Source organism: Pelobates fuscus, chromosome 1, assembly GCF_036172605.1.
Source record: "Pelobates fuscus isolate aPelFus1 chromosome 1, aPelFus1.pri, whole genome shotgun sequence".
Lineage (NCBI taxonomy): Eukaryota > Metazoa > Chordata > Amphibia > Anura > Pelobatidae > Pelobates > Pelobates fuscus.
In genome coordinates, this window is record NC_086317.1 from 142,513,212 (window position 1) to 142,538,635 (window position 25,424).

Here is a 25,424-nt window from a genome sequence, read left to right on the forward strand (position 1 = left end):
AGACAAGTCTTTCCAGAAGCTTTGAGGAAAAAGGGAGCAGGGATATGGGACGGTAGTTAGAGAGGGTGGATGGGTCGAGGGATGGTTTTTTTAGTATAGGCACTACAGTGGCATGTTTAAGGTCAGCAGGGACGATGCCAGAAGAGAGCGAGCAGTTGAAGATGTGTGTTAGAGAAGGCACGAGACAAGTGGAGGGAGATCTGATAAGGTGAGATGGGACAGGATCGAGTGGGCAGGTGGTGGGGCGAGAGGAGCAAAGAAGAGCAGCCACCTCTTGGTCAGTAGCTGGGGAGAATGTCTGAAGGGTAGGAAAGGCATGATCTATGTGTGATTGAGAAACAGAAAGGCAAGGAGGGGAGAATTCTTTCCTTAGCTGTTCAATCTTGTCAGTGAAGTAACATGCAAAGTTATCAGAAGTAAGGTTAGTTTTGGGGGTGGCCACAGCAGGGCGAAGAAGAGAATTAAAGGTGTCAAAGAGACGCCTGGGGTTGCGGGAACATGAACTAATGAGAGAGGAAAAATAGGACTGTTTGGCAAGGGCAAGGGCTGCACTGTATGAACACAATATACCTATCCTCCCTCATACACAAGTATGTCCCGTCGAGACCCCTGCGCTCATCCCAAGACCTACGCCTATCCTCTGCCCGGATCCCCACCTCTGACGCTCGCCTTCAAGACTTCTCTAGGGCTGCACCTATTCTGTGGAACTCCCTTCCCTCCTCAATCAGACTTTCACCCAGCCTCCACTCCTTCTCTTCTGGTCTGCCTCGGTATTCGTTAACGCTCTTCTGGTCTGCCTCGGTATTCGAGACAGAGCGGGAGCACCCGATTGCGCTGTCCCTGCAGCAGTGATCGCTCTGACAGACAGAGCGAGCACATGTGCTGCAGGGACTCACAATCCGCCTCCCTGCTCTTTCGCATTCTGTGTGAAGTGCAGGGAGACGGATCAGCAGTGTTCTTCTCCCTGTGTAAAAAAAAAACAGTTAGTTTAAAATCCCACCCCTTTTACCCATTTTAAATTAAACTTCACCTCTTCCCTGCCAATTGATCACTGACTACAGTGATCAATTGACAGGGACTACATTTTATTGTGATTTTATTTATTTTTAACTCCTGAGGGTCAACTTTTATTTTTTGTAACCCTCAGGGGTTAAATTTATTTTATTAATTAATTTAAATATTTTAAAATTATATATTTAGCTAGTTGGGGTGGGTGGAAGTTAGTGGGGAATTGGGGAATTTGGTGTTGGGCTAGCTAGGGGTTAACGTTAAAAAAGTTGAAAAAAGTAAAAAAAAATGTTTTAATAAAGTTTTTTAAAAAGTTGAAAAAAATCCCACCCCCCCCTTTACCCAGTCCTAATAAAAATGAACCCCTTCCTTGTCAGTTGATCACTACCTACAGTGATCAAAATACATATCACAGTATTATACTGTGATCCGATTAATTATTTTTTTTTAACCCTCAGGGGTTTAATTTGTTTCATTAATTAATTTCAACATTTTAAAATTCTATATTTTGCTAGCTGGGGTGGGTGGTGTCACGATTCGGGAACCTAACACACTAACAGGTCACAGAAAGCCATGGGGTGTTCGCTTTAACAAATGAAAGCCCTTTGTGGGGTTTTTTGAAAAGTCTCAGTGATATAATACCCTAAAATGAGACATAGGCCCGTCAAACCCATCTACGAAAATTCTAACTATAGAAACTGAAATAGCCTTGTCTCTTATATGGCATTGTAGCTTTACAGAAAAGTGCCAAAGGCATACAATGGGGGTATCGTTATACTCAGCAGATGTAGCTGAACACAATATGGGGTTTTGTGTAGGAATAGCACACACCAGCTTTACGAAATGCACATTACAAAAACCTTTTTATATGTGTATATGCCAAAATAAAGAAAAAAAACACAATTTTACTCCAATATTTAGCAGAGATTGGCGATGAAATGGCTACGTAAAAAGTGTCAAATCAACGATCTTGAACACCAAGAAATCCACAGACGGGGATTATTCCGTCCAGGCTTCTAATACCGAGCTGATATAGCTCTTAAAAGTGTGAGTGTGAATTTAACACCTCTATTTTGTCTAGTTATATTGTTCATACATACTGTACCATTATTGTATTTTGTTCCTTTTTTTTTCAAGTTACTTCGTTGCCCAGTATTTCATTATACGTATGTATCTTTCTTATTATTAGCGCTGTTCACCTTTTTGTTATATTTGTCCACTTCTCACAAGGTTGAGGGAACACCTTGTTGGTGAACTGCAGCTCACTTTCAAGAAGAGAGCGCTTATTTCTGTCTTTTCCTTTTTTTTTCTGTGATGGCTACTAAACCAACAAGACAAACATACCAACTTCTAAAATGTTTGCAAATTGAAATTTTATTTTAGTCCTTGTATTTTGTGACCTGTAACTTTCAAAATTAGCTGAAATCCTATACATATGATGTACTCTATAAATCAAGACAACTAAATTAATTTATTTTGAATTACATTTTCTAAGCTGGACATATTATGCACACGTTTTTTGTTTTTTTTCAATTGTTTGGCATTTTTATTTTATAATTAATGAGAATGTATCTATGTATATGTGATTATCAAAACAAAGTATATAATATGTATTTGTGCAATAAATGACAGAGATGCAAATTGCGATAGAACACAAACAGCAAAAAATGCAAAAATGGTTTGTGTCCTTAAGGGTAAGACAAGCTTCTGAAGCTGTGTCCTTAAGGGGTTAAGGGTTTAAACCAGATCAGTTTAACCCCTTAAGACCGCATGACATTCTATGCCGTCCTTATTTTGGTGGCTCTAAACGCCGCAGGACGGCATAGAACGCCCTGCGATCTTTTCTATTTACCCGGTCGCCGGCGATCGCGGTATGGGGGACTTACCTGGGAGCCCAGGGAGTCCCCCTCTGTCCTCTTCAGCCCCCCAGGGCCATGTGATCGCGAGGTCCTTGGGAGGACCCCGCGATCACATGGACGGCATAGCTGTCCAAGACATTGCCAGCAGGGGGAGTGCCTGTAATGACAGTTACTCCCCCTGCTGTCTGAAAAAAAAAAATTTTAAAACAGTGTAAAAATAAGATTATATATACTTAGATCATAAATATATTTATTATATATATGATCTAAGTACCTAAATACACATATACACACATACACATAAATATACATACACTGTCTACGTGTATTTTAATATTAATATATACATAATTATATATATATATTAATATCAAAATACACGTACAATGATATTGATTAAATATATATATAATTTTCATTATATATATATTTTTATATAATAAAAAATAAATATATAAATACGTTAAAAAATAAAATAAAAAAAATAAATAGATAAAAAATATATAAACATGCGTAATTTCGTTCTAACTATTTTAAAATTAATATGTATATATTGATATCAAAATACATGTAGAACAAAATAATATATATATCTATATACATAAGTATACGTATATATCACTATATATATACCTATATATAAATAAAAATAATAAAAAAAATTATATACATATATATACACATATATATATATATATACACACATATATATATATATAATAATTTATACGTATATATTTATGTAATAATTTTACATAATTAGGTCATTTTATTAATTACAATTTGCAGGACCTGCCTGACAACCCAGGCCGAAAGTTCAGGGAATGAAATTTACTAGCACTATATTTAACCCTGTAACTTTCCAAGACACTATAAAACCTGTACATGGGGGCTACTGTTTTACTCGGAAGACTTCGCTGAACACAAATATTAGTGTATCAAAGCAGTAAAATATATTACAACGACGATATCGTCAGTGACAGTGACGTTTTTTGCATTTTTCACACACAAATGGCACTTACACTGACGATATAATTGTTGTGATACGTTTTACTGTTTTGAAACACCAATATTTGTGTTCAGCGAAGTCTCCTGAGTATAACAGTACCCCTCATGTACAGGTTTTATGGTGTTTTCAAAAGTTACAGAGTCAAATATAAGGTTTGTGTTTCAGTTTTTTCACATTAAAATTCGCCAGGTTGCCTTGAGACCGTATGGTAGCCCAGGAATGAAAATGATCCCCATGATGGCATACCATTTGCAATAGTAGACAACCCAGAGTATTGCAAATAGGGTATGTTCAGTTTTTTTTAGTAGCCACTTAGTCACAAACACTGGCCAAAATTTGCGTTCAAATTAGTTTTTTGCATTTTCAAATATTAACACTAACTTTGGCCAGTGTTTGTGACCAAATGGCTACTAAAAAAGACTGGACATACTCCATTTGCAATACCTTGGGTGTCTACTTTTTCAAATGGTATGCCATCATGGGGGTAATAATTATTTCTGGGCTACCATATGGTCTCAAAGGCAACGTAACCAATCTGGCGAATTTCAATGTGAAAAAACTGAAATATGTAACATGCTATATTTGACCCTTTAACTTCCCAAAACACCATAAAAGCTGTACATAGGGGGTACTGTTTTACACGTGAGACATTGCTAAATACAAATATGTGTATTTTATTGCAGTAAAAGCAAACAGTATTTTGACATTCACAGTTAAAATGTCACGTAGAACTAAATTTTTTTTAAAAATTCTTATTTTCTCCCATTTTTTTATATTTTTTTCATATTAAATTATGTTCCATACCTAAACATTTGATGTTAAACAAAAGCCCTGTTTCCCCTGAATAAAATGATATATAATAAGTGTAGGTGCCTTTAATATGAAAGAGGTGAATTACGGTTGGACAGACATATAGCGCAAATGCCAGGTTTTGTTTACGTTTTTTTTGGATCACAACTTGTACATTTGGCTGCGGTCTTAAGGGGTTAAAAAAAGGTCTTGCTCCACTGTACTGGTAATACAACACTACTACAGCAAAAAACTTTTAAATAGCAAGAGGGAACACATTTGGGTCCTGACATAGCTATTAGTAACCACGGTTTTAATATAAAAATGTTTAATTTCTCCTTCAGTTGGGATTGATTATAAATAGGAATCCTTTCATTTAAATACAGTAATATTTAAATGAGGGTTAATAAGTATAGGGGTGTATATAAAAAATACCCCTTTCTGTCTCATTAGAGATATCTTTGCCAGAAGCTCAAGGAAGCAGGCTGAAGGGTCAGTGTTAGGACCCGCTTAGGGGGGTCTGCCTTGACGTTGGCAGGCGGGCATTCCCTCCAATGGCCATTGGAGCAACTAAATGACCTCCATTTGTCTAAATATACATAGGGATTAAGGAGAAAGCGCAAGTAACATTTTTCTTTCCTTTGGTTTTTACTATATATTGGGGCTGATGTGTATTGTAGTCCTTGCTGCTTAAGCGCAGGACTTCTCTTTTTGTATTTGTATTTACTTTGTATCACACAGCCTGGTTACAATGCTGCTGCCCATCCCATGTGTTCCCTATTAAGGGTTAATAAGTATAGGGGTGTATATAAAAAATACCCCTTTCTGTCTCATTAGAGATATCTTTGCCAGAAGCTCAAGGAAGCAGGCTGAAGGGTCAGTGTTAGGACCCGCTTAGGGGGGTCTGCCTTGACGTTGGCAGGCGGGCATTCCCTCCAATGGCCATTGGAGCAACTAAATGACCTCCATTTGTCTAAATATACATAGGGATTAAGGAGAAAGCGCAAGTAACATTTTTCTTTCCTTTGGTTTTTACTATATATTGGGGCTGATGTGTATTGTAGTCCTTGCTGCTTAAGCGCAGGACTTCTCTTTTTGTATTTGTATTTACTTTGTATCACACAGCCTGGTTACAATGCTGCTGCCCATCCCATGTGTTCCTTATTAAGGGTTAATAAGTATAGGGGTGTATATAAAAAATACCCCTTTCTGTCTCATTAGAGATATCTTTGCCAGAAGCTCAAGGAAGCAGGCTGAAGGGTCAGTGTTAGGACCCGCTTAGGGGGGTCTGCCTTGACGTTGGCAGGCGGGCATTCCCTCCAATGGCCATTGGAGCAACTAAATGACCTCCATTTGTCTAAATATACATAGGGATTAAGGAGAAAGCGCAAGTAACATTTTTCTTTCCTTTTGGTTTTTACTATATATTGGGGCTGATGTGTATTGTAGTCCTTGCTGCTTAAGCGCAGGACTTCTCTTTTTGTAAATACAGTAATAGTTTATACTTTTTTATACCAATCCCTATTACCTCCTTTAAAAAACAAAACAAAATTGAAGAGGCATGGTCACCTGAGAGCTATTAGCAAGAACTCCTCGTGGAGAGGTGGGGCTTTCTTATCACATCACCTTCTGGTAAACCTCTATTTTCATTTACTGGCAGATAAAACTGTCTGGAGTTGCATTGTTGTGTATACTCACACATGAGCAAGAGTGCAAAAGATCTATTTTGAGAATTTAGGAAGATACCTATTTTCATGAGCAAACGTGAGTAAAAGCTGCTAGGATATGGCAAACCAATGATTGCCACATTTTACCCCCCACAAAATTGTCCATGAAACAGAGTAGTCCTCAGTTTTATGATATATTCTGATTGAGATGGAGTTTCAAGTTTAAATGTATTTTTTTTTTAAATCTACCTATAAAAAGTTAAAATGTGACATGAGATTTAGAACGAGCAAATACATTTTGTATAAAATTGCAGTTTGATTTTTTGTAATATTTATTGAAATTTTAAGTATTACAATCACCATCAATGTACCAGTATCAAGTCACAGCGCAAGAGTAAAAAAAAGTACATTGCCATTGTATATCTCTATAATATATAAAGATCTTTATATACATACAGTTAAATCAGAAAAGGAACAAAGAAAAAGAAACGCAAATTCGTACAGCAGTAGATTTGTGGTTGAAACCTAAATGCAAATATAGAGGAGACTCTTCATAAGTATATATGACACAGATGAGTACGTAGCACAAAGGAAAAAAGTCGATATGGCAGGGGAAAGACTTAAGTATCCTGGTTAACTTGAGTAAGAGGGGAAAGGGGAAATAATGTTATATGGGGTTCACACAGATAAAAAGAGTGCATAAAAAGGAACAGAACGGACTCAGCGGCTGACGACCAACCCTCTCTGGCTGGAGCCATTGGAAAAAGACTAACCATGGTGAGAACATAGGCCTGGTATTTAACACTAAGTATAGACCTAATCTCCTCCATGGATCAAATTAATTTTACCTATCAATTAATTCCTTAATGGATGGATATTTAGCAGATTTCCAACAATAGATAAGTGCGATAAGGGAATATAAATAGTGTTTCTTGGGCATGGGTGAAAGGTGAAATCTTTAGGTGTAAAGGGGATCCTTGTATCTGCACCATATTTTTAATGCGGCAAGATTTACTTATCCAGTATGGGCCTATTGTAGGGCAGTGCCACTAGATGTGACTTGTAGTTCTCAAAGGGGTATGACATATCTAGCATGACCTGGAGACTGGAGGAAAGATACTAATTAAAATTTGAGGAGATGGGTGCCACCTACTATTAATATTTTTTTATTATTATTATTATTGCCATTTATATAGCGCCAACAGATTCTTTAGCGCTTTACAATATTATGAGAGGGGAGATTTAACTATAAATAGGACAATTACAAGAAAAACTTACAGGAACGATAGGTTGACGTGGACTACTAAGTAGTTTATAGTTGACTAGTTGCATGGAAGAATCGATAGATGATTTGAGTATAAATTCTATCCCCCAGTCCATATCTGACTCAGTAGACTCAGTGGCATGTCATGTGTCCTTAAGGGGTTAACATCAGAACAGAGTTGCTCAAATTTGGTTTGGGTGACAGGTGACCATAGATATATGCGCAATAGCATATATACAGTTCACTTTCTAAGATGAGGCAGCCATCAAATATGCAAATCCTGAAATATTCTCTCTGCTTACATGTGCTGTACATGTGAAGCATCTAATCTGCTGTAAAGAGTTGGAGGGTAATGTCAGTTGCCCCTATGTATCCCATGATTTAAGGATTTAAAAAGACCTTCTGATGCATCAGCTGACTCTCTCAGCCTACTCTCATTGTGCACATATTGTTAGTGATAGTACTTACTGTCCCTGCACATCATGTGCAGCCACAATGAAGGCAGTGCTGAGTTATGATGGTGGATACATTAAACTGTTTGAAAATGGTTTAATCACTAAGGGCAAGACGGTGCCCAGGCCCTCCTGCTACCATAACAACATCATAGAGAAGTTTTTCTTTAACATCCCCATCCCAGAAAAAAAGTTGACTACAACAATATGAGTGCAAGCATGTAGCTAGTATTTTAAAGTCCACTGACCATTTCCCATTATGGAAAAAAGGCATCCCAAAATCCTAGAGTGCCTCTGACAAGTCCCCTGTCTAGAATAGGAGACCGGTTTCTTTAGACTCCCTGATCAGTATGGGCACATGGGCAAAATACTCCCTGCATGGCAGAAATCATTTGAGCGCAGCCAAAATATACATTTTCCACAAACATTTACAGTAAATAAAGAAATCTGTTTGGCTTTTTTAATAAGCATCCCAGATTAAGGTTAGATCTCTTGTCATGTTACTATGGTTAGTTACCATGCAGATCTGTTATGTAACCTGTTCCCTGAGTCATGTAAGTTTAAGAATAGATGCCAATTAAAGTTAATCATGGTTATTTATGTGGGGTGTTTTTTAAAAGAGTGTCCGCCTTTGTATAATTCCATATGGATGTTCTATATTGGGAAACGAAAGTGATGAGTTCTATGTAACTCTGCTTACACTTTGATTTTCTTTAGTTAAAACAGCATACTCTGACGTTTTTATTGTTAAAACAACATGTATATAGCATTTGATTTATTCAATTTTATTCTCAGAGAATATTATTAACGATCTAACGTGTGAGCACAGCTGTTTTCATCTGTGGCCCATATAAAAATGATCCTTCTGGGATACATTGAGTAGAAGAAAGATTTGATATGATTATGTATATTTTGTTTTACATTTCCATTAAATTTACCTTTTTCAAAATTCTTGTCAAATTCTTACTTCTGTTGATTTTTTTTATGATGTATATAACTTTTTTTTTTTCTGGCTGGGAATCAATGCTGGGTCAGATTCTACTGTTCTCTGACTAGTTGCTGCTCGGGCTGGTACAACCTGCTACTGTAGTTTCACACAGGGCACACAGAGCAATCACAGCAGCAGGCAAGTTTGCTTGAACAACAGTATATCAAATAAAAGTAGCATCTAATCCAATGTGGCTGCTCAGACAGATAAAAATGTGGAATATTCTAAAAAAAAAGTCTATATACATAATTTTTAAAAATATTAACATTTCATTAAATGTAATAAATGTGTAAAAAAACAAGATGACAATTTGATCATAGTTGTCCTTTTACTATGTACCAAAATTTAAAGTGTCTCTTTCTCCTATTGTTTCCTCTTCTTTTCCAATCTGTTCTTCTTTCCTTAATTTCTGATCTATTTCTCTTTAAAACATAAGACAAAATAAGGAGACTACTTGTACAACAAAATGTTTACAAGGGGTAATACAAAGGCACAAGGATAGTGTTATACTGTATACACATAAGAGAATACTAATTAGTCAAGGTTAAACTCACAAGTGTAGTTGGTATATAAAGCTCATCAAAATGTAGGTGGTAGAGACCTTTCAAGATAATCCTCCAGATATTCAGAGATGTATGTAAAGATAAAAAAAAAAAATGGAAACCATAGTGCAACACTTTAAATATAGAATACACTGATTTATTGCATACACTTACAACATATGTGTAGATAAAAAAGCCCATCAATAACATCTGGGGGCTGGATACAATCATCCTTGAATTTTTCACCAAATACTGTAGATGGAGATGGAAGGATACAAATTATTTTAATTTATTTATTTTATTTATTTATTTTAATTTTGTATCCTCCCATCTCCATCTATTTGATGAAAGATTCAAGGATGATTATAGTATTACACTATCCTTGTGCCTTTGTATTACCCCTTGTAGATATTTTGCTGTGTGCATTTATATTGAGGTTTTTAGCGGATTCCTTTTTATCTACCAAGTGGTTCTAATTGGAAGGGTAAATACCATTTTCAATTTTATATGTGTGTGACACGAGAGCAATGCCCTTTTTGTGGAATGTAATTTTGAGTAGGGAGACTACTTGGTCTTATGTATTTTTCTACGTTTGACAATTGTGACAAGTAGGTAAAGCTTAAGGCAAGCTTCACTTCCTCTGTCGTGATAACTTTATATTCACCTCGATCACGTTGCCTCGTGCCCAGTTCCATTTTCATGACTCTCAGTTTACTGGGCATGCACAGCCGTGTCATCTCCAAAGTACTTCTCCGTCGCATACTGTGAGCAAGAGAAGGTAGTGACTCAAGCCAATAGGAATCGGGTGTGGATTTCAAATATACATAGAAAAAAGGGGAATTGTTGGCACATAATGGTGTGGAGTACCCCTACCGATATTGGAGTACTGTGACGTACTGTTAGCCTTAACACAATATGGCCATATGGTGTAGCTTAATCCCCATATTTGTTTGCTACGATAGGTGATTCTAAGGAGCCTTGTAAAATGTAAAACTGTATTGTTGTTTTTTTGTGTGTGCGCTGATTATTAATCTGATGGTTGTGAGTTAATCATCTCCTTTACTACAGCCCTGTACTTCTTCACAGAATGCATCTATATGTTCTATGCAGTGCTGCTATTTACAGAATACAAACCAGACGTGTTTTAACAGAAAGGTGAACATGTATATGTACAGTCTAGACTCTAGTCTACTACTTATTGTGCAATGCCCCCGCCCCCCTCTCAGCAGTGGTAAGAACAGGAGTATCCAGGTGTATTTAGTCACCCAAAAGGGGTGTAGAAAAAATTATGTTGGCATCATATTGATGGACCAGACATATTATGTTCTTGCTGAAAGAAAGGGTTCTAATCTGGGTTTCAGGTCTCCAGACGTAATGAAGCAGTTAATCCTGGGATTGTTCATATCCATTGTAATAGGAGCGGGTCCTTCGGTTGCTTTATTTTTTTTTAAAATAATAATTTTGGAGAGACCTATGCGCTTTGCACGTTAAAATTTCTTTTTTTTCTTTTTTTTTTAATTCTGTTAATGTTTAACAACAACCGCTGTAGAGATATATTTGTGTTAACAAAACCTATGGGTGTTTTTAAAAAAACACAGGAGCTTTTTCTAGGTCTTCTAAAACCTGTAATAGTTCCTCACAGTGATTGACAGCATATATCAATGAGACTCTTATGATCTTTTTGCAAGTCATTATAATGATTAAACAGTGTCCTTAAAAGACAATTTCACTGTTAATAAAGCTCATAAAATTTTTATGGAAAAATGCTGTAAAGTAAGAATGCTTTCAAAATAAAAATGTTAATAGTTTATTTTTATCAATTAACAAACTACAAAGTGGGTGAATAGAATAAAAATCTGAATCAAATCATTATTTGGTGCAACCACATTTTGCCTTTAGAACAGCATCAATTCTTTAAGGTACACTTACACACAGTTTACTTACCAGGTAGATTGTTTCAAACATCTTGGAGAACTAATCATAGTTCTTCTGTGGATTTAGGCAACCTTACTTCTATCTCTTCATGTAATTCCAGACAGTCTGAATGATGAAATCGACACTCTTTGGAGTCATACTATCACTCTAGACCAGGGGTCATCAACCTATGGCACTCGAGGTGCCTTTGCACGGCACTCAAGGCTGCCAGATTAGGCTCTGGCCTATTAGGAGTCCCAGTGAGACTTCATATATCTGCTAGTGCATACCGAGCAGAGATTGCAGTTGCTCAGGGACATTCCTCACTTTGCGCTTTGCATTACTTAGAGGAAGTCATCTCAAACCACTTTCTCCCAGCACTTGTGAACAGGAATTTGTATTGGAGTAGAGCAGCCTGCACCTGATCAGCCTGGTCCTCAGTGGACCCCAGGGAAGCCACCCACACTGCTAGATATACACAGAGCTGCAGAAAAAGCCTCCCTATCATACAAGTAAAACAAACAGCCAATACACAACCATAACACAACTGACATTCCACATTCATGCACACAACCCAACAAGCAGCCTCACATGCAATACCAGAAGCTGCCCCACACATACACACACCACCAAATACACATTGTGACATATCATCCACACACACAATCCCACAAGCAGCTCCCATACCAAGCTCATATTCATAGGTATCATACACAATACCACAAACTATGGAAATGTGGTTGGGAGCCTTTGCTTCAATGGATACATTAATCAAACATGTCTCATATAGGGAGACGTATTTTAAAATCTTAAACAGATGGTATATAACACCACTTAAGCTTTGGAGAAAAAAAAGAAGATATATACAAAATTTGTTGGAGAGGTTGTAATCAAGCTGGCTCAGCAATACATATGTGGTGGTCGTGTCCCTATATGCAAATGTATTGGAAGGAGGTCACACGTGGAATATCTCAAATTGTAGGTGAGAAGATTAAATTAACCCCAGAATTGGCCCTGTTTCACCTCTTTCCTAGTTACCGCTCATATTTTAGCGATAGCGAAATGGTTGAATGCTGTAAATTGGAAAGGAAAAAGGTTGCCAAAGTGGTCAGAAGTGGTAAGAGTAATGCAAAGAAATCGAACAATGGAAAGAGATGACGGTCATTTAGGTGCTCATATCGTCCCAAAGTATAGATGGGCTCTTTGGGATGAATATTGTTTGACCCTTGGACAAAACTCTTTATAGTTACTCCCCTTTGTCGGCCCTCCTCCCCAAGGAATCTCGGTATAATGTATGTGGTATGTGTGTGGATGTTGAAGTATGGGTATTGTTGGGCTTTTGGGGGGTTCTCTTTCTTTTATAGTTATTGTCTGTACGACTCTTTTTACTCCTCCTCTTTCTTCTGTATTTAGAGTGTCCCAAACCTTAGCATTGAAAATAGGCATACTTCAAAGGGCTTCCCCATATTCTGGGCTCTAATGCCGACTAGAGTTAGGGGCAGTTGACTGACAAATATAGGAAAGGGGGGGGGGGGAAAGGCGTATGAATTTGGAAGGGAATAATCGATGAAGACTAACAAAGAGAATGGTTTTAACCCAGTTTGGGTTATTATAAGCACTCATACATTGTCAATTGATAATCTGTTTGCTGTCTTTGTTGTTTGTTGTCTTTGTACTTTTGTATTATGTGTTATGTTATGTAATGAAGCTATACAATAGAGCAGCCAACATACACATAAATACAATGCTACAAAGCAACTGCAGAACTCATAAATAACACAAAGAGAATACGGCAATATATAAACCTACAACATCTAAACAAACAGGACAGGCACGCCAAGGGACTTCAACATCTTGTTTTGGCACAGTATTACTAAAAGGTTTCCTACCCATGCTCTTGACACCTAAACACATTTAGCTCAATGAATCAGTTTTGGTGTATAGATCATGTCCCTGTAATGTCACTGCAAATGTTTGACTTTTAAGAGTTAAACCACTTTGTTTTTGCAGGCTTAGCCACACCTCCACTGCCTGTTTTACAGAGTCTCCCTACTCTCTTCCTGTAAAGAAAGATCTAATTTTTAAACTCCATTTATTGCACAGTGTGTTTATTTTATAATTTTATATTTCTGGCTCTGTTAATTGGCTGCTAGGACTAGGGTTTCCACCTGGCCAGTATTCTACAGGCACAGCCGGTATTTGATGCTGTGTGGCAAAAATTGCAAACATATAGGAGGAGAATGCTCTGCAATATCGGCACCGGCCCCTAGGATGTGCGGTGTTCTAAGTTGTGCTAGGAAAGGGCTGAGATGCAGCATGTCCCTGTCAGCTCCACTAATAGAATGGAGCATGGGAAGAGTGGGAGGACCTAAAGGAGAAGCAGAAGGAGTCAGGTACATGTGTGTAAGTACTCAGCAGTCTGTGTGTGTGTATTCAGCAGTCTGTGTGTGTGTGTGTGTGTGTGTGTGTGTGTGTGTGTGTATTCAGCAATCAGTGTGTGTGTGTGTGTGTATTCAGCAGTCTGTGTGTGTGTGTGTGTATTCAGCCGCCTGTGTGTGTATTCAGCAGTCTGTGTGTGTGTTCAACAGTCATTGTGTGTGTGTGTGTGTGTTCAACAGTCATTGTGTGTATGTGTATTCAGCAGTCTGTGTGTGTGTTCAGCAGTCTGTCTGTGTGTATTCAGCAGTCTCTGTGTGTGTGTGTGTGTGTATTCAGAAGTCCGAGTGTGTGTGTGTGTATCCAGCAATCAGTGTGTATGCATATTCAGCAGTCTGTGTGTGTGTGTATTCAGCCATCTGTGTGTGTATATTCAGCCGTCTGTGTGTCTCTGTATTCAGCAGTCTGTGTGAGTGTATTCAGCAGTCTCTGTGTGTGTGTGTCTATTCAGCAGTCATTGTGTGTATGTGTGCATTCAGCAGTCAGTGTTTGTATGTGTGTAATCAGCAGTCTGTGTGTGGGCAATTAACAGTCTGTGTGTGTATGTATTCAGCAGTCAGATGGGAGAATGGTGAGAGAAATGGAACCAGAATATCCATCTCTGATAAATGGTATGTACACTCCTTGTTATACACAATAACTTAAACAGACATAGTAGACACACACTCACAGCATCCAGACACTGACACACACTCAGACAACCGTATGCACACAATGTTATACACATTTAGACAACGACACACTTCTATACACACACAATACTATACACACTCATTCAGACAGTATTATACATGCACTGCCTCACATACACAATGCTATGTGCATAGTCAGACAAAGTACACACATTAAAATAAGTTTATTAGTGATTTAGGGAATTTTCTCTTTCCAAATGTTTTCATTCTCTTGTATATGTTGTGTCCTGTGATGTCACGCATATATAATTAATTATGCAAATTAGCTTGGCCAGTATTTTTTTCCAAAAAGATGGCAACCCTAGCTAGGACCTGCAGGAAACTTATGTTTGTAATTAAAGTTCAATTAACAAAGCAGAAGATAAGTACTTCTAAAGTAAACACAATGTGCTGTTAGCTGATTGAAAATTAAACCATGTTTTTCCTGTTGACTGTGGAAATCACAGCCTTTGGAGGCATAACTGGAGCTGAACAAGGAGAAAGAAATGTGATTTGACTACTAAATATCAGAGAATTGAGCAGTGAGACTGCAGGGACATAATATATACACCAAAACCACTACACTAAGCTAAAGTTGTTTTGGTGCTTAGAGTCTCCCTTTAATGGTTTTGGCTGTATGTTTAGGTTGTTATCAAGCTGCAGAATACATTTGGGGCCAATCAAATACCTTTCCTGATGGTATTGCTTAATAAATAAGTATCTGCCTTACTTCTCGCTATTGAGGAGACCATTAATTCAGATCAAATTCCCAACTAAATTTGCCGAAATGCAGTCCCAAAATTGCAAGAACCTTCTACTATGTTTCATTGTAACATTCTCCAGCTGTTAATCAAACAAACTGCCTTCTGCTACAGCCAAATAGTTTAAAGTTCAGTCGGGAACACCTCTGCCATTTTTTTGAACTCCAATTCTTGTGTTGTAATGCATAATTGAGCTGCTTTACCTTGTTCCTATGTCAGAGGCATGGCGACATTTGGTGTTTTTGGACACAAATCTTCCATGAAGAGTACTTCTCTGGACAGGGTTTCACAGGGTTCTGCCAATTATGTACTGATGGCACTGCCATTTTTCAAGGAAAATAAGCCTGAGGTGTATTTTATGAGCTTCACTAAGTTTGCATCTGTGTTTTGCCTCAATGTTGGACATTTATTTATGCTTCTTTTGAAGAACTTGGACAGCACACAGGATAACCCCTACCTGCCTTGACATTTCTGCATGGCAGAGACTTTGCTGATGCAGTAAAACTAGCGTCTTATTGCTGTGCTCAGTCTTGCAAAGGTATATGACTTTTGACATTAAACTGCCTTCAGTAACCTCACCTTTTGAGCAGAGTTTTATTCCTCCTACGTGCTGTTTCATGTAATATAGTGTTACAACCTACATATTAAATGAATGATCATTAGCTCCTGTTTGGTATAATAGTTTAATTATGAACCTGACTACAAGCCTACAAAATCATTGACTGTGCAATTGTAGCAATTAGAATTACAAATCTATGTTCAATTCAATTAGAACTGAATGCTGTTTTGAAGGAAAAGGGTGGTCATACCAAATTTTGATTTAAATTTTCCTTCTGTTCACTCACTTTGCATTTTGTTAATTGATAAAAAAAAAAAAAAAAATATGAACATTTAAAAAAAAAAAAAATGTAAAGCACTTCTAATTTACAGCATATTTAACACCTTCCTATATCTTTGGCCCAGAACTGTATATTTTAAAATGCATTTGTAGCATACCATCGATACATTTGCTCCCTCTCATTTTTTGGGTCAATGGTGCAATGCTTTCCTTTTAACTGAAATATATATATTGATGATGTTTTGTGATACTTATGTGATTTTTATTATTATAGAGTGGTGAATGCGGGAAAAAGTTTACACAATGAAGACCAGGCTTGCTGTGAATATATAACTGTAGAAATGAGAGATGGAAAATCGAATGACTGTCTCAAAGAATTTCCAGAATCTGGCCAAAGTATAATCCAGAAACAAGAATCTCTGGACCAGGTTAGTTATTTTATGTTGTGCTATAAAAAAAAATAATTGGTCAGTGTAAGGTGAACTTTCAGAGCCTGAGAATGTAGCATAAGAGTAGAAAACAAATGTTACAAAGTCACAACGACCTAGTACAGTACAACCTCTGTGTCATGATTCCTGATGGTGATAGTGTTATATTTAGCAAAATTGGGAGGACACAATAACTTGAGTTGTACACAAATGTTACTTTTTAAAGGGACACTATAGCCACCAAAACAACTTTAGCTTAAAGAAGCAGTTTTGGTGTATAGATCATGCCTCTGTAGTGTTGCTGCTAAATTCTCTGCCATTTAGGAGTTAAATCACTTTGTTTATGTAGCCTTAGTCACCTCTCTGCATGTGACTTATGCAGCTTTCCTAAACACTTCCTGTAAAGTGAGAGCTAATGTCTACACTTCCTTTATTGCAAATTCTGTTTAGAATTTCTTGTCTTTTGCGGTGTTAAGGAGCCTCTCACAGCCAGGGGAGGTGTGGCTTGAGCTGCATGGACAGAAACAAAAGTGATTTAACTCCCAAATGGCAGAGAAATGAGCCGTGAGCCTCTAAAGGCATGATCTATACATAGAAACTGCTTCATTAAGCTAAAGTTGACTTAAAGGGACACTATATCGTTGTTCTGGGGAGTATAATCATTCCCTGCAGGCATTTTCATGCAAACACTGTCTTCTCAGAGAAAAGGCAGTGTTTACATTGCCCCCCAAGGGACACCTCACGTGGCCACTTCCCAGAGGATTCAATACATCTCCATGAGGAGGTGCTGATTGGCCAAGCCAGTGTTTGGCCCTGCCTCTTTGCTCATTTCAGCAATCATTGTATTAGCTAAAAATCATAAATTCTGATGATGTCAGCAAATAATATTTAAGTTGTATTTTTTTTGTATTTTCGGATTTTATTTGTCTTTCTGACGAGTGAACAAATGGAAAAAAAATTTTAAACTGGGCATGTGCAGGAATTTCACAGTGTAATCTAGTGTGGACACATGATGTGTCCCGCAGGGCCTTCACCTGCCCACATTAAAGCCGATGGTGCCTAGTACCTAGATCCGGGCAAGGAATAAACAGGTGAAACGGGGAACCTTCGGGCATTTGGGTGTGACTGAGGGACAATCAAATGTAGTGGATTCAGGAGGGGGGGTTTTAAAAAAAAACAAAAATGGATAGGGCCATGACAGTGCCGCTTTAAAGATTAAATAACTTCGTGCAATTCATTCAATACACCTCCAACTCTCCAAAGGGGTAGATATAACTGAGCACACTTAATTGTTGTGGTATATTATGAACATGCTGACTTTTGCGGTACATAAAAATCTCAAATAATGGATAAATTCTTGGCTCCACAATTATAATAATAGGCCAAATCTTGTGCCAGTTAAATACAGCTTTCAGTGTATTCAGAATCAGTAACCATTATGTTTGTTTTAACATTCCAGGTTGATCATGATATTGGTTTCTCGTACTGGGGACTGTTTGATGGTCATGCAGGGTGTGGATGTGCCATGTTTGCAGCAAAGCTACTCCACTTTCACGTCTGCGATCAACTAAGGGACTTGGTGTCCATCCTAAGGCAGCCTGTGGCAACACCTGCGCCTCTATGTCTTGTTCATGTAACAACTGAAAATGCAGCAGGTACTCCAAAGGAGAAAAAAACACAGCCCCCCCTGGATACAGAGCTACGCTTCCATCTTGAAAAGCAAGTTTTTCCAGAGAGCCTTGTTATCGGTGCACTTGAAAATGCTTTCAGGGAAATGGTGAGTGACTGAAAGTTAACCTGTTGTTGGACTGCAATTCACTTAATTCTATGTCCGTTGCCGGTGGGTTAACCCAGTGCTCTCAGCTTATCATTGCCCTCCAAAGCTGGAAGGCTAATGCAGGAGATGATTGGTTGAAGATACTGTTGAAAGCCCTGTTTTTTTGGTATACCTCTTTAAAATAACTTGACATGAACTGTGTCATAACGCTGCAATCAGGTGACTATTCATTAAACAGTGAGTGAATTGCAAATAATAGGTCATTTAGAAAAATCTCCAGTTCAGCCATATATATTAATCTATCTTTCACCATGCAGATTTGATTTCACCACCATACTCTCTTTAGTTGTATATTAGTGTACATCTAATAAATGTGATTTTTAGTTTTATGTAGGGATGCATAATGGGTTTAATGTGCTTAATAGCTGTTTTGTTAACTCAGTAAGACCTCAGGCAACCGGTAAGGTATGATTTGGTTTCCTAATTCATAATAAAAACTATTTATTAAAGGAACGCTATAGGGTCAGGAACACAAACATATATTCCTGACCTTATAGTGTTAAAACCACCATCTAGCCCATCTTGCCTCCCTAAATATAGTAAAATCTTACTTGTATTCAAGTCTGCAGCTGCTGGCTCTGCACCTGACCTGCCTGCATGCCTGACATCATCAGAAGTAATTATGTGAGCCAATCACTATGTTTTCTTATAGGATTGGCTGAGTTTGTCAAGGAGGCAGATCATGGGTCTCCTCGTCAAACATAACCCTGGCCAATCAGCATCTCCTCATAGAGATCCATTGAATCAGTGCATCTCTATGAGGAAAGTTCAATGTCTCCATGCAGATGGTGGAGACACTGAATGGCAGTAGTGCACAGTGTGCAGCACTGCCCTAGGAATCACCTCTAGCAGTCATCTGATGAGTGACCAGTGAAGTTATCCCTAGGCTGTAATGTAAACACTGCATTTTCTCTGAAAAGACGGTGTTTACTGCAAAAAGCCTGAAGGAAATGATTCTACTCACCAGAAGAATAAGTTGTAGTTGTTCAGGTGACTATAAACACAAAAACACGATGACTTTACTTACTTACAGGTAGTGTGTCACATGTTTTTGTAGGACAAAATCCTTTATGTAAGTTGGCTTAACTGTATTATAAATTCATTTATCCTTTAAAATCTAAATTATGTTTTTCATCCTCCATTTACTTTCCCATGGATTTGAGTCACCATGGGACATACTTATGGTGTTATTAACTAATCAAAGTATTTTAGAAAATTGATGTTGGAAAAATAATTCAGTTTGATTTTCTTTATTTTTTTACTTTTTATATTTTGGCAAAAAATATGCAATTTCCTTGTCAATTTTCCACAATTAAGAGTATAATTCCATGATAATATACCCTGGATCAGACAGAAAAAGATGAAGTCAGACGAGTCGATCAGTAATGGCATTTAATCAGGACACAGATCAGTACAGGTAGCAGGCTAGAGGAACAGAAACAGGTGTCAATAATAAATAGGAATGATAAAATACAGGAATAACATGCTATATGTATATATGATAACCTAAATACATAAACTGTGTTTCCCCATACATTATTAAAGAAGTAAGCTTGGTTACGTGTGTCTGAGTTCAGATTTTTTATAAAGATTGTTAGTTAAAGCATATCATGGACGTGCACTAGCAGAGCTTTTAAAACACATTTGGAATAAGAGTAATTTCAAGCAGTTACTTGGCCAATAAAATAAAGTGTAGCCAAAAAATATCTTGAAAGCTGTATAAACATATATACTTAGCGTGCTACAGATGGTTGTATTGGTAGTGGCAGCCAGTGGCGTACCTACCATGATCACAGGGGTTGCAGTTGCGACCGGGCCCGTCACTTCAGGTGGCCCGGCCACAGGTGCGATCCCTGCGACAGTGAGCCAGTCGGGAGGTACAGCCACTTCATTTGTAAGGGGCCCAGGTCACCTGAGGGCCCCGCAAGCTCAGGCCCCTCTTTTGATCTCCCTCCCTGGGTCTTTGCAGAGTTTGCGCAACGCTTGTTTGCACGTGTTGCTGGGACTCGCACACACAAGAGCTTCTGCAGCACCACCGGACCACCAGGAAATATGCTGCCCCCTCCCTGGATGCTGGTTGGACACAGGGAGGGGGAGATATACTAAATCATTTTTTTTTAATAATGTTAAAAAAAATATACTCCCTTTTCATCCCCCACAGCCCCTATTCTACCCAGCAAACAATCTCACACACATAATGCATCCCTACACACACACATACACACACAGTGCATCCCTACACACAGACACAATATGCATCCCTACACACACACACACAATATGCATTTCTAGTGAAACAGACATATACAGACACACATACACATACTAACATACTTACAGACACAAACACGCATAAGGACATACATACACACACACACACACACACACATAAATACATACATACTGACCGACATACATACTGACATAGACAGACAGACATATACATACTGACATAGACAGACAGACATATACATCCTGACATACACACACATACATACTGACATACACCTACATACAGAAATACATACAAACACCTACATACTGACATACATATACACAGCCATACATACGCACACTGACATACATACAGATAGATAGACAGACACATACTGAAAAATATAAACATACAAACACACTGATACTCATATACACACATACTAAAATACATACATACGCATGGAGAGTTGGGACACATGGAGGGGTTGGAGGGGGGGATGGGAGGCCGGGGGGGGACAGGGCAATTTTCGCACCGTGCCCAGTGATTTCTAGGCTCCAACTAAAAATATAAATGAGAATAATAGTGTAGAATTGCAACACTCTAAATTACTACATATCAGTTGCACTCACAAGACGTTTGTAGATATAATGCCTAAAAGTCTTCTCAGGGCTGTCAGTACACGTCCTTCGTTAAAGGACTCCACATGAATGCTTAGGAACACCTGGTGTGAATTTACGAAGCCAATGTAGACTTACAGAGCTACAAAACAGACCATAAATCAACTTAAATTCCTCAAATGCAGTACAGACTAAACAAAAATAGGGAAGAAAATGGCGACCTCTTCAAAACTTCATCTGAATCTGATGCTAGGCTTAGTAGCATAAAGCTATATGCAAATATATTATTATTATTTTATTATTATTTATATAGAGCCAGTACATTTCATAGCGCTGTACAATGGCATATATTGTATTTTAATGGAAAAAAAGGGGTAGGAACAAGGAAGGTCTGAGATTCTGAGGCAAGAGGAATGGGGATAACCCTAAGTAGAATGTAACAAAATAGAGGTGCTTGCCTACTAGTATCATTTTAACTAAAACATAACATTTAATATATTGATTAAAAGTATTACTGTTGGTAAATCAACAGGATAACTAGAAAATGTATTAATTGATTATAAGACTATCAGCAATATAAAACAAAAAATATAAAGAAAAAACTTATACAAAATTATCCAAAACCATATAAGATGACAGATGTTTGTAAATGGAAAAATATGTGTGAGATTAGTTGATAATCAATTTGTATACTGCTGGAACTGCAGGCTGAGCCCAAATATAAAAAGCTTGTAGTGTTTCTTAAAAGATGCCATTAAAGCTAAAACTGGCGATCCCAGGAGACAAAAGATATTGAATAGAGTAGATATAACAATGTGGTCAATCTGTAGTCTACAATTGTTGCAATTTTCCTTAAAGGGAACTATTAGTATATCTATGCTAAGGTTATAGACTCTAAGACAGGGGTCCTCAAACTTTTTAAACAGGAGGCCAATTCACGGTCCCTCAGACACTGCTGGGGGCCGGACTATAGTTTTACATTTTTTTTTATCAAATTCCTATATGTAGTGAAACAGACATATACAGACACACATACACATACTAACATACTTACAGACACAAACACGCATAAGGACATACACACACACATACATACATACATACTGACAGACAGACATATACATACTGACATACACACATACTGAAAGACATACATACAGGGAGTGCAGAATTATTAGGCAAATGAGTATTTTGACCACATCATCCTCTTTATGCATGTTGTCTTACTCCAAGCTGTATAGGCTCGAAAGCCTACTACCAATTAAGCATATTAGGTGATGTGCATCTCTGTAATGAGAAGGGGTGTGGTCTAATGACATCAACACCCTATATCAGGTGTGCATAATTATTAGGCAACTTCCTATCCTTTGGCAAAATGGGTCAAAAGAAGGACTTGACAGGCTCAGAAAATTCAAAAATAGTGAGATATCTTGCAGAGGGATGCAGCACTCTTAAAATTGCAAAGCTTCTGAAGCGTGATTATCGAACAATCAAGCGTTTCATTCAAAATAGTCAACAGGGTCGCAAGAAGCGTGTGGAGAAACCAAGGCGCAAAATAACTGCCCATGAACTGAGAAAAGTCAAGTGTGCAGCTGCCAAGATGCCACTTGCCACCAGTTTGGCCATATTTCAGAGCTACAACATCACTGGAGTGCCCAAAAGCACAAGGTGTGCAATACTCAGAGACATGGCCAAGGTAAGAAAGGCTGAAAGACGACCACCACTGAACAAGACACACAAGCTGAAACGTCAAGACTGGGCCAAGAAATATCTCAAGACTGATTTTTCTAAGGTTTTATGGACTGATGAAATGAGTGAGTCTTGATGGGCCAGATGGATGGATTGGTAAAGGGCAGAGAGCTCCAGTCCGACTCAGACGCCAGCAAGGTGGAGGTGGAGTACTGGTTTGGGCTGGTATCATCAAAGATGAGCTTGTGGGGCCTTTTCAGGTTGAGGATGGAGTCAAGCTCAACTCCCAGTCCTACTGCCAGTTTCTGGAAGACACCTTCAAGCAGTGGTACAGGAAGAAGTCTGCATCCTTCAAGAAAAACATGATTTTCATGCAGGACAATGCTCCATCACACGCGTCCAAGTACCCCACAGCGTGGCTGGCAAGAAAGGGTATAAAAGAAGAAAATCTAATGACATGGCCTCCTTGTTCACCTGATCTGAACCCCATTGAGAACCTGTGGTCCATCATCAAATGTGAGATTTACAAGGAGGGAAAACAGTACACCTCTCTGAACAGTGTCTGGGAGGCTGTGGTTGCTGCTGCACGCAATGTTGATGGTGAACAGATCAAAACACTGACAGAATCCATGTATGGCAGGCTTTTGAGTGTCCTTGCAAAGAAAGGTGGCTATATTGGTCACTGATTTGTTTTTGTTATGTTTTTGAACGTCAGAAATGTATATTTGTGAATGTTGAGATGTTATATTGGTTTCACTGGTAAAAATAAATAATTGAAATGGGTATATATTTGTTTTTTGTTAAGTTGCCTAATAATTATGCACAGTAATAGTCACCTGCACACACAGATATCCCCCTAAAATAACTATAACTAAAAACAAACTAAAAACTACTTCCAAAAATATTCAGCTTTGATATTAATGAGTTTTTTGGGTTCATTGAGAACATGGTTGTTGTTCAATAATAAAATTAATCCTCAAAAATACAACTTGCCTAATAATTCTGCACTCGCTGTACTGACAGACAGACATATACATCCTGACATACACACACATACATACTGACATACACCTACATACAAACACCTACATACTGACATACATACACACAGCCATACATACGCACACTGACATACATACAGAGAGATAGACAGACACATACTGAAATATATATACATACATACACACATACTAAAATACATACATACACACAGACATACAGATAGACACATACTGACATACATAAACACATACATACATACATACATACATACATACATACACACATACTGACATGCATACATACAGACAGACACATACTGACATACATACACACAGACACAGACAGATACATACATGCATACAAACACATACTGATATACATACACACAGACATACAAACACATACATACAGGCATACATACAGATAGACACATACTGATATACATACACTCATACACACAGACACAAACAGATACATACTGTCATACATACACACACACACACACAGACATACATACTGAAATACAAACACAGGCGGGGCCGGGCCGCCGAGCTGAGCGGTCGCAGGACAGCTCGGCTCCTGCAAGATGATCCACAAATAGCCTATAAATCGAGAATTTTGGGGAGAAATATCCGAGACTAACTGTGACCCTCAACGGAATCGGGCTGCCCGAGCTGAGGAGAGGCTTGCCCTCGGGGTTTTAGTCCCTCGGAGGATGAGGCCTGCTGTAACAGGCGGATCCCATGCTGGCGGTGAGTGAAGCGGACGGCCGCCGCAACGCTATCCCGCCCGACGGAGCCTGACACAAAACGATAATCTGCGGACCCGGCCCTGTTTCCCCCCCCACTGGACCGGGGGGGTGATCCCGGTCCAAACTAAACTACACTACCCTGAACCTGACCGTACAGCTCTCCATGCAACCGCCGACATGTAGCCCGGGACCCGCACACAAAATGGCGACGTCCAGGTGCACGGAACAGGCAACCTTGCCACTGGCATACGAGCAGCCACTCACTCCTATACTAAAGATACGAACCAACTGCCACCCATGTGGACATAGCAATCGGGAGGCCCGCTCACTCTTCATCTGAGCCGGGCGCTCACATTGGGGAATTCCCCCCACAGCCGGCCATACACCCAGGGAGAAGCCTGGAACCTGGTGGAACCCTGGGCCCACGGACCTGTAGATGGGTCCAATGGCGGAGGGCGCGAGCACCCACACAGGCCTCAGGCCGAAGACAAGCGGCCCTCGAAAGCTGAGACGCCACTACAGGGAGCATGGCACAGCACCACCCGCCCACAGAGACTGCCAGAGGAACCGAGTGCAACAGCACCAGACCCCAGCAACGACCGACCTTGGGGCAAGACGATGCACAGCAGCCTAGAGCCGGGAAGCCTCTCACACCATCACCCGTAATGCGGCAAGGACAATCTT

At 38.7% G+C, this 25,424-nt stretch overlaps 1 protein-coding gene across 3 annotated transcripts in view; it reads left to right on the forward strand.

Annotated features, from left to right (window-relative positions):
- PPM1J (protein phosphatase, Mg2+/Mn2+ dependent 1J) overlaps positions 1–25,424 on the forward strand; it is a 75,928-nt gene that overhangs the window by 14,944 nt on the left and 35,560 nt on the right. For all 3 annotated transcript variants that reach the window (XM_063450712.1, XM_063450720.1, XM_063450705.1), the window contains exons 2-3: positions 16,473–16,626; positions 18,086–18,403. In XM_063450712.1, the coding sequence (XP_063306782.1) occupies positions 16,473–16,626; positions 18,086–18,403 (472 nt within the window). The remainder of the gene's footprint in view (positions 1–16,472; positions 16,627–18,085; positions 18,404–25,424) is intronic.